The 24,088-nt window shown below is 38.4% G+C and overlaps 1 protein-coding gene across 3 annotated transcripts in view; it reads left to right on the top strand.

Moving 5' to 3' along the window:
* The first annotated feature begins 285 nt into the window (after positions 1-285).
* The window catches only part of NSMAF (neutral sphingomyelinase activation associated factor), a 39,049-nt gene continuing 15,246 nt past the window's right edge, over positions 286-24,088 (top strand). The window contains exons 1-14 of one of the 3 annotated variants that reach the window (XM_048329189.1): positions 286-419; positions 10,147-10,236; positions 10,331-10,409; positions 10,501-10,568; positions 10,654-10,690; positions 13,508-13,558; positions 15,958-16,029; positions 16,398-16,445; positions 16,571-16,623; positions 17,129-17,258; positions 19,065-19,136; positions 19,970-20,078; positions 22,121-22,297; positions 23,250-23,329. In XM_048329189.1, the coding sequence (XP_048185146.1) occupies positions 367-419; positions 10,147-10,236; positions 10,331-10,409; positions 10,501-10,568; positions 10,654-10,690; positions 13,508-13,558; positions 15,958-16,029; positions 16,398-16,445; positions 16,571-16,623; positions 17,129-17,258; positions 19,065-19,136; positions 19,970-20,078; positions 22,121-22,297; positions 23,250-23,329 (1,119 nt within the window). In that variant the 5' untranslated portion in view covers positions 286-366. Of the gene's footprint in view, positions 420-10,146; positions 10,237-10,330; positions 10,410-10,500; positions 10,569-10,653; positions 10,691-12,509; positions 12,630-13,507; positions 13,559-15,957; positions 16,030-16,397; positions 16,446-16,570; positions 16,624-17,128; positions 17,259-19,064; positions 19,137-19,969; positions 20,079-22,120; positions 22,298-23,249; positions 23,330-24,088 lie in introns of those variants that run through there. The other 2 variants (XM_048329190.1, XM_048329191.1) reach the window with 2 other exon arrangements.

The following is a 24,088-nucleotide window of genomic DNA, read 5'->3' as shown; positions in this document are numbered from 1 at the left end:
ACAATGATCTCACTGCAGTGGCACTACATTTAAAACTTGCATTTAAATCCACGTAACTAAGCTCTTTCGCAATGTAATACAGCGTGAGCTTCCCTCCGTGTGCGCCGCGGAGGCCCCGAAGGGCCGCAGAGACGCGGCAGCCCGGGCGAGGGCTCAGAACCCTCGCTGCCGACGGCCTCCATTTCCCCGGCTTTTCCCTGTGCCACCTCCCCCGCCTCTCCGGCGGTATAAACGGGGCGGGCCGGGCTCCCCAGCCCGGCTGCGGCTGCGGCCGGCCCGCTCTCCCCGCCTCCCTGAGGCGCGGCCTGGCCTGGCCCGGCCCGGCCTGCTGTGGCGGCGGCACCGGCAGCTCGGCCGGGCGGCTCCATGGCTTTCATCCGCAGGCGGCGGTTAGAGCGGGAGCTGTACTCCAAGGAGAGGTGAGTGGCACGGCCCCGGTCGCCCCCGCTCGGCCCCGGCCCTTCGGAGGGCCCGGCGGAGCTGCGGGTGGCGGGGCCTCCGGGGAGGCCGCGGCGCAGCGCCGAGAGGAGAGCCCGGGTGCTGTGCTGCCCTCGTTGTTACTGCTGGGATCAGGCGGCTGATGGTTCCCCTGAGTTACGGCTGAAAAGGGTGTAGAAAGGACCTGGGAAAACAGGAATGCTGCTTGCCTTGCATAAACTGCATGAAAAATAGCGTCTTGTAGATTTTTGTATCTTTGTTTGTTCTCAGTTGTGCTTGTGGCATGGAGCTTTGCTTCACTGTAGTTTGTTGTAGTTTGCTGGGATTTTTTTTCTTTTTTTTTCCTTGAACGCTATAGTCAGTATATTGTCAGCCTTTAAATTACAGACTCTGTGCTGCCTCTTTAAAGTGTTAAATTCAATTAGCCCGTTCTTGCTTGCTGACTGTAATATTTGTTTTGTTTCTGAACGTACAACAAAGGCTTGTCACACACACTTGAGTGTATCCTGAATTTACCCTCTTCTTTTTAGGTAGTGTCCCACTTTCTTTTACCTGGCTTAGCTGTATCTGTCTTGTCACAAAGTTTCAAAATCTTTTGCAAGCTTAATATTTCCACGTAGGAAATCTCTGTGAGAGCAGTAGGCCGGCATGGGTCACACAGCAGAAGGACACATTGCCTTCTCTGGAGGGATCAGGGATTCCCGGTTGTCTCCTGCCGCAGGAACCAGGCGGACAGCAGGCTGCTCCCATGCGAGCCTGCGCAAATTCCTGGTGCAGGTCTCTGCTGGCTACACAGCACTGTTTATTGTTGATGAGAAAACCACATGATGAAGAGCTGGACTCACTCTGTCCATATAAATTCTGATTAATAGCTGTACAGCCCATGAAGCTACCACATCCTTTGAAGTGGTGTTTTTTTTTTTTGAAGTACAGATGTGTTCTGGATCACGTTTTGTCTTCTTGTATATCTCGTTTCTTTGGGGGGCTGCTCTAGTTTCAGTTGTGTGTAAGGGGCTGCAGGGAGAAAGGACAAACTGTGTAGAAGGAAAAGAGAACTATTTTTAATTGTAAAGTAAAGCATCTTAATTGTAGGAAAAGCAAGTAAAATGACTGTGTTAGCTGTGTTACGGATTTAATGTAAATAGTATATTTTTTTTTTTTTTTTGAGAAGCTGAGGAAAAAAAGGCCAGAACTCATCAGACTTGTCCCAAAGAACCCAAGTGGGATCTAAATCACTTTTAAAAAGCCGTGAGAACAAACTCAGCTTATCAGTGTCATCATTACTGCTCTGCAGTTATTGATGAGAACTCTTTTTCTTTGCTCATACTTGAAAGCATATCAGGATCTTATTATTTGAGTTTGTAATTTGAGCACTTCATGAAAGATTAGTGTCATTCACATTTACACTGGCAGATTTTCCTATATCTGCAAACCTATTTCTCTGTTTCTTCCCCCTGCCTAACAGTTGATATTAGTATAAAATCCAAGTAAATTTATGTTTTGTACCCTGTATCAGGTCCCTGCCCCTCCCTCTTTTCCTGTGCTTTTCTCAATTAGGAAATCTTAAAAGCATTTAAGTGATTTAAAATACTTTGAGCTTTGAAATATCAGATTAGAAACACTGTATTTTTGTTGCACGTTGTCCTTATAGTTCTGTCTTAAAGCAGCAAAAAACCAGCTTGCTATGACTTAATTGAAGGGACAGGTTCTGAGAATTTTTTACCTAGGTGCTGGGTAGCTGTTACAGACACCAACTTCTGCTTGAAGGCATTTACTTGATCTTTGTGTCCTTGGTGTAGATATTTCCTAGTAAGATGAGCAGGACTTTTAAAAATTTTGTGGCAGCTGTATTTGCTGTGTGCTTTGGTTTGGGGTTTCTTGGGTTTTTTTCAGGTTTTTGGTTGGTTGGGCTTTTTTATTACTTGTACATCGCTTTCTACAAAACTTTAAGCTATAAAAGTTCCGGTTAGGGGTACTGTGAAACTTGGTAAGTAAGAAGTTAATCTTCTTATGCAGTTGCTTTGGAGGGAAGGAAGATCAGATTAGTTTTAAGTGATCTGAAAAAAAATACTTCTTCTTGACTAATTAGTTGGTCCACTTTAATATCTGATTACATAAACCTTCTTTTCTGACTATATGCCATTTTCTAGTAGAAAACAAGAAAGTTCTGAAATGTCCTGTGTGCAGGACAGTTTATTTAATCCCTAAAATACTCATCCTTCATGAACAGCAATCCTTTTTTGCAAACAATTTTAGTTACAAAACATCAAGTTAGATGATGTGGTGTTTGGCTCAGGTTGTTGCTTTCTTTATAAATTGATTTCTCACTTCTCTTGGCAGTGTGCCCAAATGCAGGCAAGTGTAAACACTTGGTACAGGGGCTCTCTATAAAGTTCTGCTGGTTGTCTTGCCTGCTGCTCAGCTTCTTGTGTGAGGGGTTTGTCTCTTCTGCTGGAAACATCACTCACATGAAGCAACCTACTGGCAGCATGTAGGTGCTCCAGATGGATCTTCGATGTGATGGCTGCTGGGGCATTGGGATTATTTATTTACTTATTTTAAATCAGTAGCCTTATCTTACTCTCTTCAGACACAATATGCATAATGAAGGTTTTTATCCAAACATCAGCAAATGAATCCTACAGCTGGCCTATAGGTAATTTGTTCTTGTTGGGAGGAGGTTTAATTTTAAAATTGGTTTTGCATAGCTGTGGGCTGCTGCTAGATTGGGCTGCCCTGCTTTTTCGTCCCTGACAATTTCCTTCTGTTATCAGGATTGTGCTTCCAGTATCAAGTCAAGTGATTATGCAAGGTGTGTTGGATCAGCCACTTGAAACCCTTCTGTCCAAGTAGATTTCCAGCATATGCTTTTCTAATGAAAGGATGAAAATAGTAAGACTTCAGTCACAGACTATGAATTTAAAGCAGGATCAATGGGTACCTTTTCTGGGTGGTATAAACAGCATTTTGCCATGGCACAGGCCTCTGCATGGACTTTCCTGTGTCCAGTTTGAATAAATCCAGTGCTTCAATTGGTGAGATTGGTATCTAAATTAAACGGTGGACTTGTTGTTTTGTTTTGTTTTCTTTTCCTCCCAGATGTTGTTGGATCTCTGAGTCTTTTTTGAAGTGAAGTATAGATGTACATGCACATCAAGCAAAATAACATTAAATTCTCATGTAGACTAAGCCTGATGCAACACACTTTTGTCTGGAGGATATTTTGTAGCATCTTGGCAGGACTTAAAAAGCCCAGGTTGTAGTTTGTAAAGAGTGATTGGCTTCTTAGCTGCATACTCTGAACAATGCTAGGAATATTTGGGTGCCTTTGGGTTCACAAACCTTGTGTATTGGGAATGACATCATACAAGCTGAAGTTTTGCAAGTGTTTTCCTGATACTTAGTGCTGAGTTTTCCTATGCGTCTTGGGTGTGTTGTTGACTCATATTCCTCAGACCTTTTCCGAATGGCAATTATATGGGAGCCCTTTGGAAAAGGCAGTGAGTTCTGTTTTTCTTGGCAAGATAGTTACCTCTTTCTGTTTTTTACCTGGAGCTGCTTCTCAAAGGAATACTGATTCCCTTCACAAGAAAATACCTTCCAAGTGACTGGTGTATGAATTTTCCAGTTATTCTATTCTTTCTGGGGCTATACAATGACAGGAATTTGAAATAGGTCTTCAAGCAAAATTACGTTGGCATGCTTTAATTTACCTCTCCCCTTAAGTGTAGGTGCTTACATTTAAAGCTCAAACGGCTCCTCATAGACTGTTAAAAGATTAACTCTTTACTCCACCAGGCTCTGTATACTTTTAACCCTGTGTGGGAATTGAGGATGTTCCAGCACCAAAGCTCTTAAAGACTTCATTAAAGTTATCTGGGTGGATGGAGAGATGTGTGTGTGTACACTATACTGGTAATCCATTGCTGTAGCTCCTATACCCTCAGACAGGCACAACTATGGCTGAAAATCTTCTTTCCATTTTTGGATCTGGGAAACTCCTTGTGTTATTTAAGTTGGTGGTGTTGGTTTTTCCAGCTATGTGAGTTATTATAATAGAAGATATTCCCTTATCTAGCATGTTAGTTCTTCCCCCTCCAAGCTGCTGCTGCTGTTGATTTTTGAATGCAGAACTTGCATTAAACCTGAGATGTAACAGTGTGAGTGCTTTTCCCACTCTAAAGCTCAAGGCTTTGCCATAGTGGCAGTGGTAGCTACTGATTTATTTTACCCTAGAAAGTGGAACTGTCTCTTTCCCAGAATCTCTGACAGCAGAACTGCCACACAGGTTTGCTGCATTCCAAAGGGTAGTCTTGTTCCTGACAACCTTGTTCTTGTGCCTGACCCCTTCACATGCTACTGATTCTGGTATTCCATGTACCCTTCCATGCGCAAAACTATCCTGGGAAAACTCCACGGCTCTGAACAGAAGCTTCTATTATGGCCTATCTGCTAATGTGATAACTTTTTAAGTCAAAGTTGGCTGGTCTCCACAACTGGAAGTAGTTTTTGAGGCATTACAAGTGTGTGGGACCAGCAAAGTTACTGAAGCTGTTCCCCCCTCTCAAGTTCCATTTTTCAAATATTACACGTAAATAAGAAAATACAGTCATCTTGGAAGTTCTCTAAAGGTTTGTTTGCTGTTGGTGAGACACTGGAGACAAAGACTGGACTGTTAAGAAGCTATAGTATAAGGTGTTGAACCTCTTCGAGACCCTCTACCCTTATAGCTACTTCCATGAAGTTTGAACTTTTTTTTTTAAATCTTGTCTAATTTGTCTCTTTGTCATTTTCAGAATAACACATTGGGGTTTTTTTGGATAGCCTAGTATGTCAAGTTCATTGTACAAGAAAAAAAGGTCCATGATCCCCGAAGACATGTCTGTGGCTTACTAACTTCATCAGTGTGTTGCAAAGCATTAAACAGCATTGTGACCACAACATTTGTGAACATAAACCTGTTCTTATTCAGAAGCAAGCATAAAAATATCCTGTAATAAGCTTTGAGGTGTGAATTTTATTTCTTGATTTCAAAGGATTTTGTGTCAACAGATATTCGAGTTGCTTTCCAAGCTATAGCATTACCTTTCTCTAAGTAGATTTTTAATAAACACTCATTAATGATTTATACTTGGGAAGTTTCAAGTAACAATTGGGTTATTAATTTTGAAAATGGATCAAAATGAACCACATGCTGATAATAAGAAAAAAGTCTCAAATTTGATCCTTTTCTGTTTGCCTGAAAAAGAACTTTGTGATATTTCTTTATTACTGTGGAATACTGTAGGAATACAAAGTTTTAGATCACCAGGCAAATGTATTTAACAGAAACTGAAGGGATCTCCTAAAAATGTGTAAGAACCAGAACTGGGTTTTGTTTGTTGGTTTGTTGTTTGATATTTTTTTTTTTTTTTTTTTTTTTTTTTAGATGTTGGTTCTGGCTGATAATTTAAAATTAAAAAAAAAAAAAACCAAAAACAACAAAACAAAAAACCAGCCCTTTTTCATTTTAGATGCCAAAACATTTTTGTACACGACCCAGTTAAAACTTAAAATTTGCCTGACTAACCACTTAGATTGAGGGGTTTTTTCATCTTGGGATCAGACTTGAAGGCAAAAAAGGGTAGACTGGGGACATTGTTACTTGTCTTGACATTGGTTTTGTGATCCATGCTGTTATTCCAGGTCAGTGTGATAAAGTCATAGGCTTACAGTGTTTGCTGTTAATTACACAGCACTGGGAACAGTACAGCTGCTCAGTGGCTGAAGACCAAAATACAATTTTCAACTGTTACAGGTTTAACCAGTTTCTTACACAGGGTATCTCATGCATTCTCTTCCTACTATTTATTTATTTATTTGTAAGTCTTCCTGTCATGTGCAGAATTAAATTTCTATTTTAGATCTATATTAAGTGTGCATACAAATTCTAGTTGTAGGACCACATAGCAGCTGATAGTATATAAGTTTGGTATGCCAGTCATCTTGATATCACAGGTGTCTTTGGAATACCTCCTTTAGCTCTTTGGAAAGCAGTCAGCCCAAAGCCCAACTGCTTAGTTGTGCACTGAAGATCCCATTGCTGTAATTTTATAACTACTATGATTGATGTCCTTTTTTTTCAGGCCTTCACAACACTGTTTGCCTACTTACGCAACATGCCATAGACTGATCCGTACCCTTGCGGTCTTGGTAGATCTAGATACTTGTTAAACCTCCTGGCAAGCCTGAAGTATCATCATGTGCTGTGATGGTTCTCAAGAGGGGCCCTCTTGATACAGTAACTATCAATGGCTCTGTTTATGTAAAAGATGTTTCTTCTGTGAAGATAAAAAGCTCTGATGTACTCTAGTAACATGTGATGAAACTTGACTTTTCTTTTCTTTGACAACTCTATGGATCATTAACACAGGGAAATGAAATTTAAATACTTACGAAGTAAAGACTGAGATGAGTTGAGAAACTCCAGAAGGTTGTGCCAGAGATCATGCATCATAATCTCCAGAGTTCATTATTAGCAGTAACTTGAACTGGTCTAGATTTGTTAACCAGTAGTTGAGATGCAAGTGTGAAAATTTTGCTTTCATTTATGGTATCGTGTCTATTTTAAAAGGGGCAGTTTTTGTGGCATAGTCTTGGGACAGGCAGTAAGTTTGTCCCAATTGCAGTGGGTGCTTGAGAGAAGTAGAGACTTGTGATTGCATTTGTGGAGATTTGATATCTGGCTCTGTCTGCCTGCAGAAGTGACTCACGGCAGCCTGAAAATACAGGAAAATGCAGTTAGAGTGAATGGACTTGCATGTAGAGTAGCAACAAGCATAGAAATGCCAGGAAGAGACTTCAGAACTACATGGAAGGCTCTGTGGAGAGTGGGAGGGGAAGATAAAATATGGAAAATGCACTTGGCCTATATGGTATACAATGTTTGAGGGAAAAATGCTTTAACAGTTGCCAGCACAGCAATACAACCCATTTTCAAGACAGGAAGGCTGAGGTCAGTGAGCAGGAGATTGTTGCACAGGAGGTTGCTGATCTCCAGCAAGAAGCTCTACAGTGATGCTGCCTCTGTAAACCTAGGAGTGAGTAGTCATGTGGAAGAGACAGAGAATAGCAAAAGGGTAAACTGGATACTGCTAGCAAACATGGTATTTTAAAAGGAATAAACCTACAGTTTCCCCACAGTACCTATTTAGCCTATATGAAGAGTTTATCTTGAGTTTTTGTGCATATCTTTTCTTTTTTTTTCTTCATGAAATCATCTGGTTCAGCAGCAGTGAGTGTTATGCCAGGGAAGGAATACCTCAAATTCTTGCCCACAGCTTCGGGTTTTGGGAAGGTGAATTGATTTATAAAGTGACAAGTATAGAGATACAATAGTTTCATGGAGATAGTTATAATGAAAAATTTCAAAGAGAACTCTCTTGGTTTATGTCTTTTGGCTTATGTGAAGCATATTATAGTTACTGTGAATAACAGCCAATGTTTTGATGTAAAAACATGGCTTGTCTGAATACATAAGGGATGCCTGCATTTACCAAAAACTTAAAAAGTCTAGTAATTACCAGTGCTGTCAACAGGTGAATTTGGAAAGAATATAAAAATGTGAGGAATTTGTTAAAAGAGTAGGTGGAGACAAAGGAAAGAGACTAAGAATGAAGAATTTCAGAAATTAATTCTGTTGAACAGGCATCAGTTTTCTTGGAAAATAATTAATTGTGGGACCATAAATGCTATTTCTCTGAAGCTCATGTTTCCTATGTGAATAGTGGCTGTTTTATGATGAAAGAGAATAGATTTTTTTCTAAAAAATCTGGGTGCTATGTTTGTTCTTGACTTTTTTATTATTATTTTAATATTTTGGCTTGTGGATAATAAATTGAATGCATATGCTTATACATACTAGAAAGAAGAGCATTCTACTGGTGAGTTGCTCTTTATACATCCTAACATAGCTTTATTGGAAAGCTTTAAAAATGTGATAGAACTTGAAAGATCTGAGTTTGCAAAATCAGAAATTTTAAGTTTGTCCCAGATGATTTCAACTGGATATGTTGAAAAATGGGATTTAATGGTAACTGTGTGGAAGCTACTACGTTTCACATCCTGAGTATAATGCCATACGGTACAGAATAACCCTTGGGTCACTTGGGGTCAGCTGTCCTGTCTGTGTCCCCTCCCAGCTCCTTGTGCACCTCCAGCCTCCTCATTAGTGGGGTGGGGTGAGAAGCAGAAAAGGCCTTGACTGTGTTTAAGCACACTCAGTGATAACAAAAACATCTCTGAATTATCAACACTGTTTTCAGCACAAATCCAAAACAAAGCCTCATAGTAGATAGTGAAGAAAATCAAGCCAAAACCAGCACAATGGGATCATAAAAAAACTGTTTTCAAGAGAGGAGAGGTAAAGATAAGGCCATTTCGAATAAGCAGTAGAGCAGTAGGACAAAGTATCTTGGACACAAGAACACTGTTAAGTAACCACTGTTACAAGTAACCACTGTTACTTGTAGTTACAGTAAACCTTTATTTTTTGATGTTATGTTCTGTTTAATATAACAACCACAACACAAATCTTTAAGTGCACAAGATGTATTTTCAATAACACTATCTTTTCCATTGTGAAATATGCTTTTTCAATGAACAGGCTGTTCGATTCACTCAGTTCATTTTGTGAACTCTTGACATATTTACTGCTGTTTGAATACTGCTCTGGGAACACTTGGTGTTTATTAGTGTTTTCACAGGCATTTCTAGTGAAGCACATCATGAACAAAGTACAAAAAGCTCAAAGTGTGGGTGTAAATAAATACTAAGTGCTTGTGCAGATCAGATCAGTGCTACACACAGACAAGTTGTACTTCCAACTGAAGTTATTTTTGCATCTCCTGCTGTGCCAGCAGCATGCATTGGCATTCTCTACAGCTGAAACACTCAGTGACCAAGTGCTCACCCTGTTAGAAAGTTGCTGAGTTTTGATCACTTGCAGCAATTTTAGTTAAGTTGTTAGAGAAAGCATTTTCATGTTCCCCCTGATCTGGCCTGTTTGAATTTATTTGGTACCAGCACTGGCATTGCTATGATCCTGAAATTAAATACTTCAGAAGACTTCAGTTTCCTGGTTTTATTTTGTTGTTGTTGAGGTTTGTTGTTAATCACATTAAGCCATGAACAGGCTTCTTGGGGGGTTGAACAGAGGTACAGAGGAAGTACAAAATGTGGTTGGAGAGGAAGGTAATGCTTCCTCAGAGAGTGTCCATCGAGTGACTCACCTGTGTTGTAAAATCTGTGCCAGTGTTTTCACTTAACATTTTAGACCAATGTAATTTGGCTTGGCTTCAAAACAATCTAATTCCATCCATTCTAAGTGATTAGTTCCTGCCCTTCTTTTTTGTCATTGCACATTCTGACTGGCATAGGGCTAAAGCAGAAAGCCTGACTGTATTAGAATAGTTTCCACCTAAGGCATCAGAATCAAATACCTAACCTTACATATGTTGGAAGAGCATCAATTGATCTTCTTCATGTGTAGACAAATTTTCCATATAGGTTGTTATTTTAAAGAGCTAAATTAATTTATTATTGAGGTGTGGCACAGAAAAGAGATCAGTGAAGGCTTTCCAAAGACCTGATATGTTTTATTAAGAGTACTAACTGTTACAGTATTTTCTCTTAGAGTAAAAGAGTCTTTTTTTTTTTTTTAATTTGTAGGTTTTCACTGCTTCTTCTTAACCTGGAAGAATATTACTTTGAACAGCACACAGCTAATCATATTATAAATAAAGATTGCAGAGATGAAAGGTAAAAAACTCTTACATACCATAATTTCCTGCAGTCATTCTAGGCTCATGTGTCTTGAACACATGCACAACTTTTTTTTTTTTGTTCCTTTTAGAAAATTCAGAGGCTCCCTAAAAGTCTGTTCAAAGTCAATTATTTTTGAACCAGATGACAATATCCAGCCCATTATCAAGGTAAGTGGTGCAAACTTAAATTTCTTGGTAACTTAAGATTCTCTTTAAAAAGCTTTTAAGAAAGACTGTGTGTTTTTATAACTTGCTGCAGATACCGTTGAGAGATTGCATTAGTATAAAAGCCCCAGAAGACAATGAAGCAAATAACCCTTTCAGACGGTAGGTAAATTTGGGACACTGTATGTATTTAACTTCCTTTAAAGCTGAAATGCCCATCATTTCAAATATCTTATTTACATTTTAGGAATACATCTGGAGGGATTTCTGTTGTATGTAGCCAGGTAAGACCTGCATATAACAGGTTCTTGATCTATAAATGGGTGAGGTTACGTAAATGAGCACGCTTACATTCCTTAATGGTATTATTCCTCAAAGCTGTAGTCCAAGAGTGGGAAGTTAACTGAAAGCAAAACTAATTAATGTCAAAAACTTAGCATTAATGTGAAACTGTTAATGCTGGAAATTGCAAACTGTTAATGACTTCATTAAGTCATTAATTCAATAAAGTAAACTTTTTGCCCTGTGCATTTTATAATGGAGCTTAGGGAAACGTTAGAACTGAATGAAAAAGGAGACAAGACTCTAATAAAACTTCTTATTAGTCATCTTTAGTTTGGTCTTGTTATACTGCTTTCGTCTACTTTCTTCAGCATGTTGTGGTAATGGCAAAGCCATCTTAGTCCCTGTGGTTCAGCTTTGCGAAAACTCTGGACTGTGCGGTATCTCCACCAAATAGTTTTCAGAAGCTGTCCTGAAATATTGTCTTTGAGTTCCAGTCGAGAGTTGTGATTGTGGATATATTAATTCTTAAAGTTAACCAAGGGGATACATTTCAAATTTTGATAAATTGCGGTTGATAGGTGTTCCAAAGCTGTAAAAGGTTTTAAAAAAAAAAAACCAACAAAAATCATGTTTTCCTTTCAGGATAGAACAGAGTTGAGGGAGTGAAATACAATTTTAAATATTCTTGTGTATTTCTAAAATCTGTCTTTATCAATGCCCAAAATTTATAGCCTTGCTCAGTTACATGCTGCAGCAGTCTAAAACAAATTCAAGCATTTAATATTGTCAGTGCCAGAGGAGTTTGTGGTCTGTGTTGAAGTAATCAGGATACTTAATTTCATTTTGAAATTGCTTCTGTGAAAAATGCTGTGTAATCTATTTCTTGAGTTAGCAGGTTTTCTTGTGTACTGAGTGATTTTAAAAAAAGTATTTCTAGCTGCTCCGGGCAATGCTTCCACCATGCATCATTACTATATGTTCTGAAGTGCAGGTGATTATAAGAAACACCTTGTGGGAAAGAGGAATTAAGTTTTAAGATGGCAAATGTGGTTAGCACCCCCCACTCCTCCCATGTCTTGCTTGCCAGTCCTCTTCCTATCTGTGAGGAAGAGTTCTGAAATAGTTGGGTGACATCATAAATGCTGGTATTTTGTACAGAAGGCATATGGACTTCCAAGTGTCAAGTAGTCACTAGCTGTAATTATGACAAATCATGATCTAATTAAAAGTATGTTTTTTAAGTAGAATTTTGGCCTTGTAGGAAACTGCACATAGCAAACATTTGGAACATCTTAAAAATCTTTGTCTTTTAGACTCAAAAGAAATTTTTAATACATAGCTGGATAAACAGCTTTTCTTTATGTAACAGACAACTTAGAACTAATGGCTTTAAAATATATTAAATGGGAATAATAATTTGAGATTCAGTATATTTTCTTGAGATAAAATTGGGGGAAATCCTCCAAAATAGGAAATTAATACAGTATGCTCAAGGTTTTGCTCAGCTTACAAGTAAAAAACCACAAACCATTGTGTCTACTTCTTATGTAATGTGGAGTACTCAGTATAGTTGTCCTGCAGAAGAGCGATGAATGTAAAGCAGGTTTCTCATTCTGATTCTCCCTTGGCCTGATTCAGGTCTGTACGTGCTGATGTCAGATGAAAGACGCTAATTACCATTGTTTTTTAATGTAGCACTTAGAGAGGCATGCTGAGCTTAGAGGCTTCTAAGCCTACCACTTGCTTTCTTCTAGCTGGATGTCTCTTGGAGTGGTCGTGTGGTGAAGGTTGCCTCTGTTGTCAGCTGGTGGGAGTGGGGAAGGCTCTGTGTAGCAGCCAGAAGGATTCCTGATAGAGAAGAACATCCTTTCTTGCAAGTTTAGTACTTGCCCTTGGTTTGAGGCTGCTGCCATGATGCCTTGGAGCGTAGAACCACAGGTATGCTACCTGTAGGAAGGAAACTGAGGCTCTGGAAAGGACCTGTGTTCGACCAACTCTCTTGGGCCAGGAGTAGAACACAGTAGGTTATGCAGTCCAGTGTGTTTTGTTTAGTTCAGAACCAATCCTGAGCTTAGGCCTGAGATTTAGCAAGTTTGAACCTTCTCTAGAAACAGAGCAAAACCACAACTTACTTCTGGGTTGTCACCTTTCAGAAGGTGGATAGTAAGGCACAGCATACAAATCAGTGTGCCAGCAGTCAGGTCTTTTTATAGGAGTTGAGAATGTTCTGAAGAAGAGAGTAGTTTTATGTGGGTTTTGGAGAGGGAAGATGTTCTCAGATATGAGGCTAGCACCAGAAAAATAAAACTGTTCAAAAGCATGGTATTGGATGAGGGGAGGAAATCTGGTGTTCATTATGGTTGGAGCTGGAAGCAAAACGTTTAGCAGCAGCAGCAGAAGGGCATTCATTTGAGAAAGTTTGCACAGTGTGTGTTGTGAGTTGCTAGCCTGGGGTAATTCCTGTTTGGGCAGAACCTTGAGCTACTAGAAGAGGGGGAGGATCTGCCCCACTGAATGTAGCTGAGTGTATTTGCTTTAGTATTGCGACTCCTTTAAGGCCATATGATTGGGATAAAAGCCCACTAATTGGCTGTATAAGTAAGCCTCTGAACTAAATTGAACTCTGCCCTTCTTGCAGTTGGCTGATATAAAAGCTTATTGTTTTTCTGCAGTTTATCTGGGGTGGTTAAAGCAGGATATTACAACCTAGTGTTTTGCTTGCTTAAACAGTGTTTTTAGCTTTGTATTTACCAGTACTTCTGATTAATTTTATTATTTTTTAAGGTGTGAATCTGTAATGTCTGTTACTATTTCAGGTTTTTCTCATTAAAGAAAGAAATGTTATTGCACCCTATAAAACAGTAAGAGTAAGTATGTATTTTTTCACTGTTCTGAGAAAAGTTTTGTAAGGATTTATGTTATTTCTGAAAGAGTAAGATAATTATCATTTGAGGAATATGACAATAAAGCTTTAAAAAAAAGTAATTGTATATTGAAAAAACATGTCAGAATTCTTCTGTGATGGCTTTCTGATACTTCTTGGAGGACATGCTGCAGACTTCACACTTACCATTTACCTTGATGTGCAACTCTATGGGCTCAACAGAGCTGTCAGCTGGCTGCTGTGTACAGTGGACATTGCATCCTGGCTAAGTGGCTTCTCCTCAGTTCTGCTCAGACCTGAGGATGAGAGATGGATAATTGACATCTCCCAGCTGAGTGCTTCTTAGTTCAAAGAAATGGCAGATGAGGCTGCTCACAGCAGAAATTGGAGCTTACTCCTGGTTGTTTTCTGCTGACGGGATCGGTCTGCTCCAATTCTGAGCCTGGAGGCTTCAAGGCATACAAGTAAGGGTTCTTTGCTTAAATTGTGAGATTAGTTAAGGCACAAACACAGAATAAAAATTCAGAGTTAATTAACATATTGCCCAAGAATTGAAAAAGACAGAATTATATTTCTCAATGTATTTGTTCAAGTAAGAAATTTCAAGAATGATGGAGTCCCTAAATTTGCATTACTGTAGTCAACAGAAGAGAGTCAAGAGAGGATCTCCGTTCTCTCAACGACTGCTTGGGGTTGGTTTTGTGATTAGATCTGCCTTTAAACTAGGACTTTAAATTTTTTTTCTTTGTTTGTTTTATTCCTGTAATTCTTCATGTGTTTCAACATGTGTTTTGTCTCCTAGTCCTTCCATGATCTGTTTTGCAGCCATGTACAAGATTTATTAAGTATCACACAAATACCTTATCCCATTGCCAACACAGTGAAAAAGAAAAGAATCAGAAGGGTTGTTTGGAAAGCTTTTCACTTCATTTTCTCCTAAGTTATGATTCATCCACAGCTAAAACATTCCTGACAGTTAACCATTACAATTTACTTTGCTAAAGTGCAGCTATGTTTCTGTATTTTTAAACAAGAAATCTAGTTCACCTTCAATCTTTTCTGATTTTTTTCTGTTGCTGCTAAATATCTTCTACTTGAATTGTTGCCAGTTCCATATATGTCACTAAGTGCTGGAATTGAGAAATACATTTTATCTTCTGTGTCTTTCTTTGATTGTTTCAGATCAGTTACAAAATACTGAGCTGTTGTCTTTGCACACGGCTGGAGAGCTACAGAGACAAAAACTTTCACATTGTTGTCTGTAAGCAATCCTTGTAGACCATTCACTAGGATTTCAGAGAGCTGTGCTTTTTCCTGTTGAAGGAAAATGATGCTCTGGGTGAAATGTTATGAGGCTTTTATCTAAACTGCTACTGGATTTCATGTGTCCCTATGATCCAGTTCCATTTGCTTTTTGAAGCATGCTTTCCTCTTGCATTGCTGTCAGTTCAGCTCAGATCACATACTAATGTATGTGAAGATGGTCTAGATTTTCATGTCTTCCTTCCTTCAGTTTAAAATTAATCCAGTTGTATCTACTGACCAGGGTCTTGTCGTAGTCTTACTGATCACTTTGTTGGCTTTTTTAAAGTCTAGCCTGAGAAATCACAAAACCCTACAGAAACACATTTTATACAGTTTTATACTGCAGTCAGGGGTCATGAAAGGATCGAACAACATTTGCTAAACATGAGTTGTGTGTAGAGTTAGTCCCAGTTGATCCATATACATACTTTTAATATATTTAAGTTAAAACCAGAAATAGGTACTATAAAACGACACTTAAGAAAGTTGGGAAAACTTTGTAGGGGAAAAATGAGTGTGCCACATATGCTAGGTGATGTGTTAGTGAGGCTTTTGTAAATGACTAGTCAAAATAGGCTGCGATTGTATTTGGGATCTTTCCAGCTCAAAATTACTTATGTAGATGACAGTGACTAACTTTTTCAGCCTAGTCTTTAAAGATTTGATGGGCTGGTGTCTTTTATCTGTAAGAAATACAATAGTTGTTTAAATGTAATGTCATTTGCTAGTTCTGTATTTGCATGTGTTAAAAATAGATATTAAAATAGGTACTACTTCTGCATTTACTACATTAACTTGTTCACTTCAAAGCTATTGTGCTGTATTGTATTAAACAACAGACAAAATACTGTACAGAGAGCTTTCCACAGCAAAGATATATTTGTAAAGAGAAAAAGATCAGGTTTTACATCTGCTTTTGGAATCTTTGAGATACAGCACAATCTTTAATAGCATAATTTTATCAGGGTTTAGAGTTTCATTATTTAAGGGTTTTTATTTTAGTTTAGCGTGATTTTATTTTTTTTCCGCTGAGTTCTGTTTGAAATTCATTTGTAGTAAAAATACTTTCAATTTTAGGGTAGAACAGAACACTTATTCCAACTGGATATTGCTGGGAAAGTAGGAGATGTTGTGCAAACTCTACATCAGGTATGTGGTTATTTGGTATCCCTGCATAGTTCATCACAGCATCTTTTGATTTTTAATGTAGAGCTTTATTTGTTTTTAAGGTGAAAATCTTGAACTATCTATTTTTAAAATGTAGAATTAAACACAGCAGCTAGTTCTGACAGCTGTTGTAAGTGACCCATATTAGCTTTTAGTACACAGGGTGGTAGTATGCAGACAAAGTAGTAACATGGCAGTAGCAGTGAACATGTAAGTCCTACTTTAAAAAGAAATAGTAATAGATCTTTTAGTATGCTGTCACCAAGAATGCTAAAGCCCCTCCTGTTTCTGTTGACTCCTGAACTGTGTGGGAGATCTCTGTGCTGTTTCACTCAAAGCTTGTTGTTTAGCTTTACAGGGCTTCTTGTCTAGATAAGATGGGAGATCAAGCTGCCATGGTAAGTACCTGATTATTTCTAATATCCCTGTTTAATAATGAAATTGTGATATCATTGTTTAATAATTAAGTTCTCATTGCATTTGAATCAGAGACCATACTAATTTTTCTTTCCTTCTATGTTAGATAACTGCTATATTGCAATCACGCTTGGCTAGAACTTCATTTGATAAAAACAGGTACTTTTCTAATCACTTTCTACTGGGAAATCACTTTCATCTTGTTGATTGATTAGTCTACTGCACTGATAGTTAGATTGCTGGTTGAGTTAGTTTAAGTTCTCCAATTCAGAGAGTTAGCTTCTTTTTGTTCTGAAGCATCCGGAATGGAGAGTGGGAAATTCTGTGCTGTGAAGATGAATGTGTTACTTTATCTCCAAAACATTTCATTTGTCTGTGAATTTGTTGCAGTTTGACATCAGTATATGCCAAATAAAACTAGTTTTAGAAAAGTCAGCTGTCTTACTTCTCTGAGACTGGAGCAGAATGTAGCAGTGTTCCTTTCTGGAGTGCCTGTTAAAGTGGAGGTCTCAACAAAACTTCTTCCTGTGTAAAATAGGCTTAGTGAAGTCCCCATTCTGATGTCCCAAGGCTATAAGCTAACCGAAACCTTTCTAAATAATTTAAGGGTGCCTCTACCAAAGTAAGAACTGGAGGTAAACTTACTCCTTTTCTTCACTTGTAGATTTCAAAGCATTTCTGAAACGCTGCATATGGAATGTAAAGCAGAAATGGTGACGCCACTGGTGACTAATCCAGGGCATGTGTGCGTTACTGATGCTAACTTGTACTTCCAGCCTCTTAATGGATATCCTGTAAGTGCCTCGTAGATGGTCTTGCATACAATGTGAGCACGCTGCCCTGCTAGTGGGCAGTTTTAATTGTCTGTACTATTTCTCTGAAATGCACATAGAGCACATCTCCAAGAAGACTATTTTCAATTACATTTAGAAGGTTGTTAGTCTTCCTTTGATATCTGCTGCTCTGCTGCATTCAGTGTATCTCTTTTTCTGAGGCTTGGTTCTGTGCTAACTTGCTTGAAGTTTACCCCCTACTGACAAAGCACAAAATGTCCTTTGCTTATTCTCTATTAATATTTGAAGATCACTACTTGTAACATTTCATTTAAGATAAATTTCTCAGTCTGATGCTGTTTCAACTTAGTGAAAGCTTTATATCCATGGAGTTTACTTTGGGAGCTCTTAGCTAGGTTTCCTATTAAACTGATCATTTCTTTCTCTGGAGGAAAGCTGAGTACATGTTGCAGATGGATTACTGCTTTGGATCTTTGTCATAGAAATAGTAGTGATGGTCTTAGCAGGCCACTGACTTGGCTATGATTTTGTGAAATACCTTCAGTATGGACATGGCAGTAGCACGATCACCAGTAAACTTTAATTCTCAGACTAATTTTTTTTTTTTTCCACTCTGCTTGTCAGCCTGTGAGATTGCATCAGCAGCCCTGATGCTGTTCCAGCTGGGTATGACTGGTCCTGCAGGCTGGTGGAGCAGTCTGGCCAGGGATGAAGAACCAAGCTAGACCCATTCTCTAATCCCAATGCTGTGCTGCCAGTTCCCTCCACAGGGCTGAGGACTGAAGCACGCCTCTAGTGCTCTCATCCACTGGTACCCTGTGGGGGAAGAAGGGAATCTGCCTAACTTGAGTGCCCTAAGGACAAGGAAGAAGAGACAAGCAGAAGATTCAGTGGAGTCTGGAGGCTCAGACACAGGGAAAATAAAGGGAAAGCTCTGAGTGCTCTGAAAGGAATGTTGAGTTACAGAGATCATGTCTGTGACAAGACGAAGGAATGTTTGGAGCTAGTACAGAGAATGGAGAAGGGAATTGGAGAAAGTGTGTTTGACAAAGGAGGAGGAATTTGGGGGACACACTTTTTAGCAGGGCCTTTTGCAATAGGTCAAGGGTAATAGTTTTAACCTAGACAAGGCTAGATTCAGAGTAGACAGAGAAAAAAAGTTTTTTACCATGGAGGTGGTAAAACACTGGCACAGGTTGCCCAGAGAGGTGATGGATGCCGCATCCCTGAAAACATTCAAGATTAGGTGGGACCAGGCTCTGAGTAGCCTGGTCTAGTTAAAAATGTCCCTGCTCATTGCAGTGGGGTTGGACTAGATGGCGTTTAAAGGTCCCTTTCTACTCGAATTACTCTGGTTCTGACATGCTGGAAGCAAGTCCAGGCAAGGAAAAGGGTTTCAGTGGGATAACGGTGCCGTTCTGATTCCACCCGCCAGGTGGCACCGTTGGCACAGCTCGCCCAGCAGCCCAATGGCTCCCTTTTGATAGCGTTTGTTGTGTTCTGCTTCTCTCGTGCACTAGCATTGTTACTGGCCACAGACTCAGGGATTACACACTGCTGCTTGTTGATTCCTCAGCTGCTTTGCTACTCAGGCAAAAACCAACAGCAAAGACTAGCTTCCTCTTTTTAACATAACTGCTTAGCATCACTATTCCTCTGCTAAAATGACATGGATGGATATTGTTTTCATATTGCTAGTATCTATAGTCACGAAAGACTTCAGATTGTCTGAGGAGGGTAAGGTAGAAGAGCATAAACCTACTAGAATGTCTCCATCTTTTTTTCCCCCTCCCTCTTCCCTCACAGAAACCAGTTGTACAAATAACACTGCAAAATGTGCGTCGCATCTATAAAAGAAGACATGGGCTGATGCCACTGGTAAGCTCAAGTATTTATTTTATTTTAATGTCATGGTGTATATATGGTTTCTTAAAGTGACCAGCTGAAACAGTCTGCATCGTTATATAAAAGCCATGCGTTCTTAAAAACTCTGTATTAAATAGTGAAATAGTACTCAATGATCCTTTCCGGTTTTTCAAGTGTTTTCTTTTCCTGTGTTGTCAAAAAGATAAAAACAGAGTGAATTCTGACAAGATGAAAAACTTCTTTCATAAGCAGTCAGTATAGGGGAAGGGAGACGGGAGTACCATCAGGGAGCAATTCATTCCATTTATCTCAAACACCTATCACAGGATTGAATGAATTTCTCTCTCATGATGTATTTTCTCTGGATTGATTCATGGAGGAGGTTTGGTCACTGCTTCATATTGAGACTAACGTGGAGTGATGAGTCCCACTGTACATGACTGAGGAATGACAAGAGTTCTGCAGTGAAACCTCAGTTGTGTGCTTTCAGTGTTAGCACTGGAATTTTAGTCTTGTAGAATTTTTTTTTTCTCAAAACACATGTAAACCAAATATTTTTTTTTTTTTTGCCTGAGTGAATGGAGTGATGCAAAGAATTAAATGTCTATTACCTATGCTTAATCAATCCAGACAGAGCCAATATATTGGCTCAGTGTAAACTGAATGCAGTTATGATTGGAAATAGAAAATTTAATATGTTAGATTTTATGGGAAAAACTGCTACCCAGTATAGAGTTGTAAGTCTTACATGTTAGTAACTGGAATATTCTGTTAAAAACCCCAAATACTACAGCTTGTCAATAATTGCTCTCATTTGTCTCCCCCACCCCCCTTTAACTTTTCAGGGACTTGAAGTATTTTGCACAGAAAATGATCTGTGTTCTGACATCTACTTGAAATTCTACAACTATCAGGATCGAGATGAGGTCTATTTCCTTATTGCAACATATATAGGTTTGCAGTATTTATTTATTAATGTAGTGTGTAGTAGCTTGTGAAGGGAAATTTGTCTGGGTTTTGCTCTGTTGATGTGTGGGAAGAATGAGAAGAATAAACAGATATATAAGCTGTAACAATTTTTAATAGAAATAAGCAAAGATCAAAATGAATGTTGTGAAATGGCATCTATTTGGTTGTGTTTGAAGAGCTGAGTGTGAAAGCTGAGGTGGCATTATTAAGGCAAAACTAATTATTTTGATTTGCAACTTGATATGCACTGTCATTTAACAGCCCCCTTCCCCCCCCACTTCAAGAAAAAAAAACAAAAATCAAACAAATGGAACAAACAAAGCCACAAAACTCTTATCTTCAAAGCAAGGGATAAATAAGGTCCACACAGCTAAATTGTGTTTTGCTGAAAAAATATAGACTAGCTTGTGTGTGGATCCCCCAGGCCCTCAGTTAACGCCCTACTGAGAAACCTCATGTAATAGGTAGATTTCCAGTGCACACATAAATACCTGAGCTTTCCTCAGTCTTAGGAGTCATTGATGAAAATTACCATTCTGAAACAGTTAAATTCTCATTTCTATTAAATGTTATATGCATTAATTCCTAGAAAGTGATGGATATTTTTTGCAGATTGTAAACAGAAGCTTCCTAAAATGTGTGTGTCCTGGAAAAAAAGGAGAAAAAGACAGAGTTATTCTGTAATTTGAAACACTGAAACTCATATTTACTGCCACTCTTGAAAGTATTTATGTAAATTTTGTGCTATTTTGTTGTTGTACTGGGACTCTAGTTCTGTTTCAATGAATTCACCTAAATATCAGTTGACATTTCCCTCATGCTTCACAAAGAAAAATGGAAAGGCCACGAAGGAATGATAACTTTCCTTGAGAACTGTTTTAGTCTCTTAGATTTTTCTTTGAAAAGGAAATAGATTCTGACATCACTTTCTCTGTATTGAAATAGCTGCATGCTGTTACCCTGCTTCAGACTTTGTTTCCTGGATAATTTTCTAAGGTGAAATTTCAAGGTGTAGATGAAAATGCTGATGATGCTGGAACTTAGTAAAGTAAAAAAAGGGTGAGCCCTTTCTCTGAAAGTGTTTGTAGGACCTCAGCATCTCTCCCTGACAGAAGAGCTTCTCTTTGAAGGTGCTAACACTTTTTTTTTGTAAAATTAAAAGTACTAAAGTGAAGGAAAGGTTGGAATATGCTTTTCTACCCTATGCTGAGCTAAAATAAAGGCCTGCCCTTATCGAATCCAAGTTTCTTTCTTGATGTTGTGCTATGGTTGCAGTCCTTCAATTCTGCTATTTCAGGCACTTGCCCAAGTGCTGTATACTGAATCAATGGAAGAAAGTTTAAAAATAAATAAATAACCCAGTTTTCCAGCAGTGTACCTTGACATTACAGCTAATAAGCAGAGAGTAGTGCAGTTTGAATTTCTTGAGCTCCTGCCTATACTTCAAAGAGAACTCCAGGTGCATAATTCTTACTTTTTTGAGTGTGGGTCAAGTTTTCTTTTCCTCTAGTCTCTGTTTCATTGGATCTGAAATTAAATCCTGTTTGTGTACATACATGACTTCTTTCCACAAGTTATTGATAGTGGATGTCCTTGGTTGCAGTAGGAAAATATATTTAATTTTTGCTTGACTCTAGCAGAACTGAGTCTAGAAATTTGAAGTCTTAAAGGTTGCCAGATTGCTGAGAGAGTTGTTCATGGTCTGCAAATACTTTTCCGTTCCTATGTAAATATTCATCCATTTTTACTGTGTTTGGTTTCAGAACTCCTTCTTTATGTTTTTTTGTTTGTTTGTTTTTTGTTTGTTTTTTTTTTTTTCCTGGGCAAATGCAATTTAGGCCCATTTGCAGGGACATTAAAAAGCTATGGTAGCTGTGGAAACATGAAGTTGCCAGTAAATTCTTACTTGTTCTATTAAGAAACTATGCCCTTAATTATTGTATAGTATCTTGTGTAATGTTAATCACGGTATAATTTGGGAGTCAAACTCTAAACCTCACAACTCTTAATGTTTTATTTTATTTTAGAAAACCATATTGCAGAGCACACAGCTGAAAGTTATATGTTGCAGTGGCAGCGAGGACATATATCAAATTACCAGTATCTTCTCCATCTCAACAATCTGGCTGATAGAAGCTGCAACGATCTCTCCCAGTATCCTGTATTTCCTTGGATCATAGCAGACTACTCTAGTTCAGTGTTAGGTATGTGTACACAAAAAGGCATGTTAGTGCATCATGACCAACCTGAAATGTGTGGGGGGGGCTTTTACACTGCATAAAGTTCATGTTACATCAAAATGAACCTGGCATTAGTGATCTCAGATGTTTTCTTGTGGACCCCTCCCCTTTAGCTTAGGGAATAAAATACCTCATCTTTTTCTGTTAAGTATTGCACTCCTCAGATACAGAGTATGTACCAAACATCTGCTTGGTTGCTTTGCAGATTGGCAGTACTGAGCATTCAAAGACTTTGTGATTCTTATAAATTGAACAGAACCATGGAAAAGTAAAATGACTTTTTTTTAAACAAGTTATACACACTGAAATGTGTAGAATCCAGGTGTTCTTTTATAATTCTTAGCATTGCAAATTGAATGCAAGAGGCTGACAAGACTTGTGCCTAAATAGACTCCTTGATTAAGGGTCTTAGTGCAGTTTGTGATGGGAGTTTGTCCTTTTGAGGAAGGTGTCCTTCTGCCAGAAGCAGAGTAGGGGAATCTCATGGTATTCATCAACACCTGCTCAAACACTTCAGTCTGATTGTATGGTGGGACTTAACTGTAGCCTGACAGAATGGTTAGTGAGTAGGAAGAAGACGATACAGCTGCTTTTGTGCCTTTGGTAGCAGGACCTTGACTACATGATACTACTTGTAATAACTGTCCCATATATTAGCTATTAGCTCTTAAGCAAGAGGCATGAGATTTTATGGACTTGGAAGGAAGATGAGTAGCCATTTACAGTATGACTTTATGGGATTGCAGTTAGTAGGGAGGGAGAAAATTACTGGAGGTGTTCTGTGTTGGTTTTTGTTTGCTTTGTTGCTGCTTGGATAGGTTGGGGGTTTTTTTGTTTGTTTTTAAATATTGATTAGAGTATGTTAATGTCTAACAGAATGCTTGGAGTCTATAACCATGGGTTTGGTTTTCTTTAGATCTGACAAAGCCTGAAACATTTCGTGAGCTGAGTAAACCAGTTGGTGCCCTGAATAAGGAAAGGCTGGATAGACTCGTGGTATGTATATCTTGGTATTTATATGCTGAACACTTTGGGCCTTGTACATATTGGCAATAAAAGGAGCTTTGTTCAGCAAGCTTTGGGAATTGTGTTATGAATTATTATATCTAAAGTTAACTATAAACCTTATCAGAAGCAAACATACCTATAACCATTCCACATTTATTTTCCAGCTTAATTTCATCAGTACTGGTTTTGTCAGTACTAATTTAAAATTATTTGAATCCATTTCCTCTCTCTTACTACTGTTTCATACATATATGCTTTTAAAAGTCTTGCCTTACTTTTGAAATAATATCCCCAAATCCGTTTGACTTTATATACCGTGGCACTGAGATGGTATAAACATATAGGAATTTATGAAACTTCAAAACCCTTGGATTTAAATGTGTAATGTAAAACATGTGCTTGAAAGAAATAAGAAAAAGTAGTAGAAGTCTTAAGTGTTTCCATTTCAGAAAAAACTAAGTTTGAGGGAGAGTACTTCAGAGAGAGGAAATTTGGATCCATGGAGGTCAGAGCACTAACTTGAAAATTCTATATGCTTATAATAGTGCACTGTGTGTTTCTATTTCTCAAGGTAGGCAGATTTTCCTTTCATAAGCTGTCAAACACATAGTTAGAGACTTAGAAGTTCCTCTGTTGCTTGGCTTTTAATTATTTGTGTAAAATTATTATCTTCTGGATAAATGGAAAGTTAATTATGCCAAAATATTTTACAGAACATTAGAAAAAAATATTGCCAGAATAACTCCA

This window comes from Corvus hawaiiensis, chromosome 26 (assembly GCF_020740725.1).
Source record: "Corvus hawaiiensis isolate bCorHaw1 chromosome 26, bCorHaw1.pri.cur, whole genome shotgun sequence".
In the NCBI taxonomy this organism is placed as follows: Eukaryota; Metazoa; Chordata; class Aves; order Passeriformes; family Corvidae; genus Corvus; species Corvus hawaiiensis.
This window is presented reverse-complemented; position numbering and strand designations above follow the sequence as displayed.